This window comes from Lactuca saligna, chromosome 3, assembly GCF_052625555.1.
Source record: "Lactuca saligna cultivar CGN05327 chromosome 3, ASM5262555v1, whole genome shotgun sequence".
Taxonomy (NCBI): Eukaryota; Viridiplantae; Streptophyta; class Magnoliopsida; order Asterales; family Asteraceae; genus Lactuca; species Lactuca saligna.
This window is the reverse complement of record NC_136419.1, coordinates 203370192-203379469: the sequence shown is the minus strand read 5'-3', so window position 1 is coordinate 203379469 and position 9278 is coordinate 203370192. Positions and strand designations below refer to the sequence as shown.

Below are 9278 nucleotides of genomic sequence, written 5' to 3'. Positions count from 1 at the left end.
TAGGTATTAGGTAGTGTTTGCTTATTAAGCCCAAGAAATCATAGGAATCATGGCATAAATCCAAAAGGTGTCATTCAATCGATTTCCTGTAGTGAACTATGTGTTCCAACCATCTTTAACCATTTGTTAATAGACATGAAGATATATATATATATATATATATATATATATATATATATATATATATATATATATATATATATATATATATATATATATATATATATGTATATATATTAAGACCAACTAATCAACATACATATAGACCAACACAAGCCATTTGTTTCATTCGACTTTTAACTTACATTTTCGCCTATTCGGCTTATATTATTATTCCTTTACACATAACAAAGACACCAACACTCTCCATATACACACTTACAACTTCGTAACACTTCATTTTCTTCACCTCTTTCTCATCTTTCACAACCTGCAACATGAAACCATGTTCAACGAACACGGCTCATGGTATCGAACCCACAAGCACGAAAGCCTAGCCATGGCCGCCTGACTATGACTAACAAATTGTGCCCTACAAAGTTCGGCCAATATTTTGTTACCAAAATACCCCTCTTTGTAACCCTCAAGATCCGATTTCTTTACCAAAACCATGGATGCATCATCAAATGGTTCAAATTCGGATTCGGATTTGGATTCGTTTGTAATTTTTTTGTTTTTTTTATAGTAATCTTGTACGGCTTGCCATTGGGAGGAGGCTAAGCGGACCCTTGGTCGAATAGATTTGACGTATTCGTATGCAATGTCGGGTGTCATGTGCTTGTGTTTTACCTGTTTGAAAGTAGAATGATGTAATAGAAAGAAATGGAATTGGATTTGGTGGGATTGGATTTTGAACTTTGAGGTTAAAAGTGTACCAAGTAACAAAGAACTACGGTTGTACTGCGGCCCCGACCCGCCTTACAATGAACGTATGTAGTTTTACCGGCAGATGCTTTCTCTTCGTACACCATAAATAAATAATAAATAAATAAATCTACTTTAATAAATAAAATAAAATAAAAAAATGTCACTGTCACATTCTCATTCATTTTACCACATGTCATTTTTTGTGGTTATTTTAAGTTATTTCTTTCCATATGTCATTTTATGGCTTTTTTTTCAATTTTATTAAATTTCACATAGTATTTAAATGTAAGAATTATAATAAATGTAAATGTATATAAATTTCATTAATGCAAACTTTCCTTGTAAATTTAAAATTCCTGAATTCAATTATTTCATTCGTTTATTTATTTAAATTTAAAAGAGAAATGAGCACTTCAATTTCAATAATTCAATATTTTTCTCATTTTTCTTATAAATTCAAACTTCCTAAATGTGTAGACCTCCATATATATATTTTTTTAATTACACTTGTCTCACAACTAGTAAATAAATAAGAGTAAATTGCAAAATTGATCCCTATTGTATCCCGAAAAGTGCAATTTGAGTCCATTTTTTTTCGTTCGCATGTTCAGTCCAAAATTGAAACTTCCATGTAGATTCGGTCCCTCAAGTTATTTGACGTCTAACGAAAAAAAAGGGACTCAAAATGCACTTTTTGGGATACCCTAGGGACCAATTTTGAAATTTACTCAACAAATAAACATTGTACCAAAGAGGGACAATTTGGACGGATTTGTGTAAAAATGGGATGTTTGGTGTTATACTTTAATGATAATAGATCAAACGGGTGAAACTAAAAAGCGAGAAATTGGATCATTATTTTAAGAGATAAATGCAAAAAATAGCAACATACTTTCATTTATTAGTTTATTAAAGACTTGTAGTAATGTACTAATATAATTTTTTTTTCTATTACATGATTGTATGTCAGAATTTCTTTCTTATGATGACATTGTAATTTGAGAAATCTAACTGACATAAGCATAACATTGTTCTTTTAATTGTTTTCTTCTTAGGGCATTATACTTTGAAAAGTGTATTCAATTATAGCAGTGAAATTGTTTTGTATTTGAATGAAATTGTTATAATTGGGTAGATTTTTCGAAGAAAATTTGTAATGGAAAGAAATAAAAGTAGGATGCTTTTTTAAACATATCATTAAAGGTACATTGCTATTTGTTTCCAATTTAACCCTTATTTTAATACTACATTTTTAATCATATATAACATATTAATTGCTTACGATAAATGTACTTACCATGGATGAACTCAACGGCTTTGGAAATATCACCATTCGATGGGGCAAAAAGATAATCTCTTGTTGGAATCACCACATGATCAATTCCATGAGCCTACGAATAGAAAATATTTATAAAAAAAAATTAAAGAATGAATAAAAGATAACCTCAACAAATCTAATAATATTGATTAACAATTAAAAAAACTATCCAAGGTGCTCAAATGGATCATTTAGTCTTGTATTGTGTTTAATGTTAACGGGACAAAAATTTCAATTTTTGATACACCAAAAGAAGATGGAACAAGAACTCGCTCTCCATATCACATCTATGCAAAAAGACATAAATGCCCTCCTCACCTCATCATCGAATAGCTCTAACAATCCCACATTAAAGAAAACAATGAATGGACATCATAAGCCTAAAAACTTACATGATACAATGATGTTGGAACTAAAGTCTCGTATGATTCATTAAGAGTAACCACACCACAAACACCAAGTTCCTTTAGGTGCAAAACATCAGTAGGAAAGGGTACAGCACCTAACAATATAAACTAATCATGAAATTATAGTTAGTAATTAATATTCCTATAATCGAGTAAAACAATGAAGAATAAAGAAAAACAACAAAATTACAACTAGTTAACATTGACCTTTCACAAACATAGCTAAATTCGACCATAGAATGAAAGAAGTAGTTGAAACTAGAGTGTCGTTATACCTGATCAACTCTATCCCACCAACGAAACTCGGTCTGAATCTTGTTCCTGACAACATTATACAACAGCGTTGGATAGAAAAGGGCACGAGCACCTGCTCCGACCAACACCCTTTTCGTATTTGAAGCCACCACCGCACCTTCGCCGGAAAATTCAGCAGAAAACTCCACATCCCCATCGCCATCACCGCCCTCTTTAAGTTCTTCAATATACATATCTAGAAACGCAACGATTCACAAAAACTCCACCTACCCTTGAGAAAAGATCATCAATTTAGCCAAACTAATCAAAATCGAGCCCTAATAGTCATTTAGCGGATACCCAATGCTTGATTTCAAGAACTACAAATATCAGCGGTTGTTAGGAGAATCGAAGACGAACCGATCAAGCACATACTCGAGCCAAGATTGATCATGTTCTTGAACAACATTTTTGGTTGGTCAAGAAATAAAAGGGGGAAATCGATATGAAACTCGTAAAAAACGGAATCAGGGATTGAAGTAAAGTAAATAAGATGCTGGCTACAAATACAATTTATGATTTTATTCAACGGCAAGCAAAGGTGAAACGATCAAATTGTAAGCGTTACAAACAAGGAAGGAGCTTTAATTGCCTTGTGGGGTGGATTTGATTTCTAGCAAGGTGAAAGAACCCTAAACGCCCTTCTCTCTCTCTCTAGGATTTCTGTCTGTTTCTTTCACTTCCAACAAACTTTTTAGGTAAAGTAGTGGGTGTATGATGAAGAGTGAAATTAGGGGAAGAGATGAATTCTTTGTAATTCCCCCGTTAATAGAAACTCGTCGTTTGTTGATAATGAAATTTAATCGTGTGTTGGATGATTGTAATTCTTTTTAGCAAGTTAATCTTAGACAATTTTTCCCTAACGAAACAAATATTTTTGTATTACGGGAAATTAATAAATTATTTAAAAAATAACCCAAAAATTTTCTTTTTTGTAAAAACAATCACTTTGTTCAGAATTTGTTTTTCGGTTCAAGAAAAAAAAATTAACTAACTCCAGAATAACATTCCAGATTCTGGACCAACATTCCAGATTCCTGACTAAATTTTTGAATTTCAAAAATAAAAAACTCTGAAATTTCAAAAACAACTTCCAAGAACAATTCCGGAATCTTGAAAAAGAAAGCGTTTTTCACTTAAATTTAACAAAAATTTTAAAAAAGAAAAAACATATTAATATGAACTATATAAGATATTAATATATGAAATTAGATATTTTATTGAGAAACGGTGACATTATACATTTCGAAATGTAGCATTTCGAATCTCACACTAAAAAAATATGGTTATTTTACTTGAAAATCTTATTTATAATGGCTAGTTTACTCAATTTCTCTTGTATTATTAGTTACAAATAGACGACGAGGAACATGTGGAACGTGGGATATATATATGTATATATATATATATATATATATATATATATATATATATATATATATCTTTTATTATTTGATATAAAAAGGGTTTTGCTAAAGATATCGTCATATTGTGAGGTCGATGGAACATTGAGAACCCGAAGATGCCTAAGATCATTTTGTTTGGACAAAATGGATGATGATTTCATTATGTTTGGTTTGTTGATGTTGAACTGAATTTGTTGTAAGGTAGAACATATTAATAGTATCACCATAAACAAGAATGACTTTTTTCGGCAACGGGTGAATTTCGCGAAGAGGATTGTGAAGCTAACATTTCCAACTCCCATATTAGCCACCCTGATACTCAACCTCAACATTGGAATGACACCTTGGCATTTAGAAGACCACGAGCGAAGGTTTTTGCGTAAAAGACACAATATACAGAAGTTGGATTGTCGTGGAGCATCCCTAGTGACGGATCTAGGAATTTTGCCGATTAGGGGCATCCTTGTTAAACATGTGTATATTTAAAACATTTCAACCAAATTAACACTAAAAAGGTTCTTCCAAAAATTCATTAGGGCATATGCCCCCATTGCTAAAGCACTAGACCCGCTTATGGGCATCCTTTTAATCATAACTAAACAAGCAATCAGGATAGTAGTTAAGGAGATATGTAGTTGTAAACCATGGTCTAATGTGCCACAAACATGGAGAAAAATGTTCCTCAAGGCGAAGAAGTGGGTCTCATGTGGATCATGCATAAACAAACATATATGATGAAGTGTATATGTCAAATCAAACCAAGTACCAAAGGGCCTTTGGCCTAGCGGTAAGGAGTATAACACCCATTTTCAAGAACAGGTCGGTTTTGTAACATCCGTAATTCTAGGTATATTATTCTAATAATTTATTTTTAGGATTTGTGAAGGAACTCGGTGAGTTGATGCTTAGACTCGCTGAGTAGGGTCGCGGTTTTTCATCCGGATTCGTGTTGGACTCGGCAAGTCCATGAGTGGACTCGGCAAGTCCACGTTGTTTGATGAAACCCTAATCCTCCGGGGTTGGAGCCTATTTAAGGGCACTCTTAGCCTTCCATTGCGGCTACCAGTCCCTTGAGAGCACCCTAAGATTGGTCGATCCGGCTAAGATTGAGGCGGTGATGAGTTGGGAGGTGCCAAGGTCACCTACAGAGATCAGGGGTTTCCTAGGATTGGCAGGCTATTATCGGAGATTTATCAGGGACTTCTCCAAGATCGCCGTGCCACTCACCAAGTTGACTCAGAAAGGCGTTGCTTTCTCATGGGGCCCATAGCAGTAGGCCTCCTTTGAGACACTTCGTCAAAACTTGTGCGAAGCCCCGGTGTTAGTCCTTCCGGAGGGTATGGAGGACTTCGTGGTATATCGTGATGCGTCGATATCAGGGTTGGGAACGGTGCTTATGCAGAGGGGGAACGTGATAGCATATGCATCGAGGTAGCTGAAGCCTCATGAGGCAAGGTATCCCACCCATGATTTAGAGTTGGGGGCAGTGGTGTTAGCCCTCAAGATCTGGCGTCACTATTTGTGTGGGGTCCGGTGTACCATATACACGGATCTGCCCAGCCTGAACATGCGGCAGAGGAGATGGTTGGATGTGGTAAAAGATTATGATTGTAAGATCCTGTACCACCCGGGTAAGGCTAACGTGGTAGTCGATGCCCTGAGCCATAGGATGAAGAGCGTCCCAATACGAGACGTTTGTATGAGATTGACAATGTTGACTCCGGTGTTGGACACTATTCGAGGGGCCCAGGCCGAGGCTGTGAGACCAGAAAACCAAAAGAGGGAGCGAGTTATTGGGCAGGTATCGGAGTTCATTACCGATAGTCGGGGACTTATGACATTTCAGGGTCAGATTTGGGTACCGTTTGTGGGCGAAACGCGTACCATTTTGATGGAAGAGGCACATCGATCGAAGTTCTCGATCCATCCCGGGGCCACTAAGATGTATCTGGACCTAAAAAGGGAGTATTGGTGGCCCTGTATGAAAAGGGATGTTGCATGGTTCGTTGAGAGATGCCTAACCTGTTACCGGGCTAAGGCCGAGCACTAGAGACTGCATGGTAAGTTGCAGCCGTTAGAGGTTCCCGAGTGGAAGTGCGAACAGATTGCTATGGACTTTATCACCAAATTGCCAAGGACTGCGAGAGGTGTCGATGCAATTTGGGTGATTATAGACCGATTGACGAAGAGCGCTCACTTCCTTGCCATTAGCAAGAGCTCTTCTGCGGAGAAACTGGCAGAGTTGTATGTGAGAGAGGTGGTCTCGCGGCATGGAGTTCTGATCTCGTGTAACCCCCGTAGATCCAGGCAAGTCAATTTAGAGGCAATAGGGGTCGAAAACGACTTTTTGACAATAGATTATTTAGAATAAATAATCTTAACCAATTTGTAGAATATGTTACAAGGTTCTCGTACATATAAAGAACGCCGAAATCCGAGATATAACGAAGAAGTTATGACCCGTTGAAGTTTCGCGACGGAACCAGCACGATACCGGGAAGCGAAAATAGTGAATTTACGATAGAACGAGATTTAGCCTTAGCAATCTAAACGAAAGTCGCAGAATATGTTAAACTAAGAACATAGATAAAAAGAACTCCCAAATCTGACTTCGTATGAAGATGTTATGATTCTTCGAAGTTTCGGATTAACAGTGTAGAGCCCGAAATTCGAATGTTTGATTGAGCGGTTTTTAGCCGACACGACCTAAAAGAGAATCAAAGATCTCGTTAAGAGTAGCGTAACGAGAAAAAGATGGGCGAAAACGGACGTTGGATGAAGAAGTTATGAGAATTTAACGGACCAATCCTGTCCCGGCCTATTAATAATATAAAATTTAAAATTGATTTAAAATTAGCCGACGGAGTCCAAACGAAAGTTGTAGAGTACATTCCCGCCTTCGTGTGGATATAAAGAACGTCGAAAACAGAGCTCGTATGCAAACGTTACGAATTTTTAAAGTTCGTAGTCAAATTTACGAAGCTGATGCATGAAATGATGACGTGGCTGAACTCCCAGCCGTCGGATGAAGTCGCTGCAGATGGTGACACCTGGTGCGAGGGTTACGCCCAGCATAGCGAAGAGACGCCTAGCGTCCGGAGTACGCCCCGTGTCCGAGGCCGGGTACGCCCAGCGTACTACGGTTCTCATCCCTTCGCAGTGTAAGCCAGCTGGAGGCTCGCTGACATTCATATCCATGCACTACGCCCAACGTAGCCAAGGAGTACGCCCAGCATAATCCGAGGCCTCGCTAAGTATAAAAAGGGGGCGAGGGTTCCACATTTTTCACACCTTTCTTCACTCTCTCTCTAACTTCTTTCTCTCTATAAGTACCCTAAACACTCCTAAACCCTAGGGAACCTCCCTAGCACCGGAAGGAAGCCCCGAGGCTCCCAGAGTCCCGAGAAAAAGAGTCTTTCGGTTTCGAAACGCTGCTCCAAATAAAGTTCTGGTTTTCGATAAAATTCGCTGTAAGTGTGCTATGCTTACACAACTTTTAATATAGCTTTCAAATAATTATAGGAATGTTATTAGGTCGTTAAAATAATTATTCAGGATATTATTATGAATTATATTGAGTGTTATTTAACACTTATATGATAATAATAATAGTCAGACTATTAATTTGTCGCGGTTATCGTTAGACTAAACCCTAGTGGTATTGGTACTAGGTTTTATCGAAGGAAATTGTTTTGAGAGTATCGAAGCACTGTTCGAGTACTAAGTCACCACTTTTCAGGTGCGTGCATAGTTACTTTCATCTTACACATAGATATGAAGTATTTTATATAAATTACGTGCTATGTGTGCATATTATCTGAATACTTGTTGTTTATGCTTAAATGATTTAAACTGTATATGTATTTTATATCTACGATAATGTTGGGGTAAAACATAGGTAGATGTAATAGATGGAGTATGAGTTGGATGATGAGTTGAGAGGTGAAATAGAACGTGAGGTGAGGATGAGAGGTGGACGATGTGAGAAGCGTTTCTCCCAAATGATGGCCCCGTCATTCAGCAGAGTATGGATGACAACCACGGACTATTCTAGACAGTCCAGTGGAACACTAGCAGGCTCGCAACCTGTAGGTGTTGTGAACGACATGTTCACCCGGTGTACTCTAAACCTTGGTGATCATGCAAACTTGATGCCTAAACCCTGGTGATCATGCAGACTTGAAGCCTAAACCCTGGTGATCATGCAAACTTGATGCATAAACCTTGGTGATCATGCATACTTGATGCCTAAACCCTGGCGACTATGCAAACTTAGTGCCCGTTGTGTAAACCGTGGCAATAATGGACTTTGTGCCGATTCCTTAGGATGATCCTTAGGAATGAATGAACGAGGAATAGCTAATTCTTAGGGTAGATCCTTAAGATTAAAGAAGATAATGGGGATGGGTAATTGGGTTGATTGTTTGAATTTTTAAACATAATAATTATATTATTGTGGGTTGAGAACCCTATGTACTCACCAGGTTTCCCAACCTGACCCACTCAGTTTATTTATATCACAGGTGTTGAAATGAAGTCACATTACACTGAGAGATTTAAAGAGATGTAGATCACTAGTGTAGATAAATGTAAGTTCTGTTTATGCTTATGTTTCTGTATTAACGATGACATCCCAAACGTTTTGAAATGAATAAAATACGCTTCTTCAAAAATGTTTTAATAACATATTTATCCTGTTTTTTTCTGGGAACAAATTCCGCAACATTTTTATTAAAAGAAGAACTCTGATTTTTATTAAGCATAAACAAAATCGGTCTTTTCTCGCCGTGAAAATGGGGTTGTCACAATTGGTATCAGAGCATTTGTTTAAGCGAACTAGGAATATGGATTTATTTCTAGACTTAAACTTAGAATGCTAAGCGATGATTGTGAGATGTGAGCACTAGATTATTTTAGGGATTGTGCCTAAAATGCTTTAATGTGCAACATGCTTGTGCCTGGTATGCTATTATTTGTTCGGATCTA

General features: G+C 37.1%; 1 protein-coding gene across 2 annotated transcripts; it reads right to left on the bottom strand.

Annotated features, from left to right (window-relative positions):
* Positions 1-262: 262 nt before the first annotated feature.
* Positions 263-3667, bottom strand: LOC145037759 (phosphatidylglycerophosphate phosphatase PTPMT2-like). 2 transcript variants are annotated; one of them, XM_078986468.1, is made up of 5 exons: positions 2868-3664; positions 2578-2700; positions 2165-2258; positions 876-958; positions 263-789 (listed from the first exon to the last, which is right to left on the bottom strand). In XM_078986468.1, the coding sequence occupies exons 1-5, from the start codon at positions 3078-3080 to the stop codon at positions 424-426; spliced, it is 879 nt and encodes a 292-aa protein (XP_078842594.1). In that variant the 5' UTR covers positions 3081-3664; the 3' UTR covers positions 263-423. The 2 variants fall into 2 exon arrangements, with proteins under 2 accessions (XP_078842594.1, XP_078842595.1); XM_078986469.1 differs by lacking the exon at positions 2578-2700 and having other exon boundaries at positions 2868-3667.
* Positions 3668-9278: the final 5611 nt, after the last annotated feature.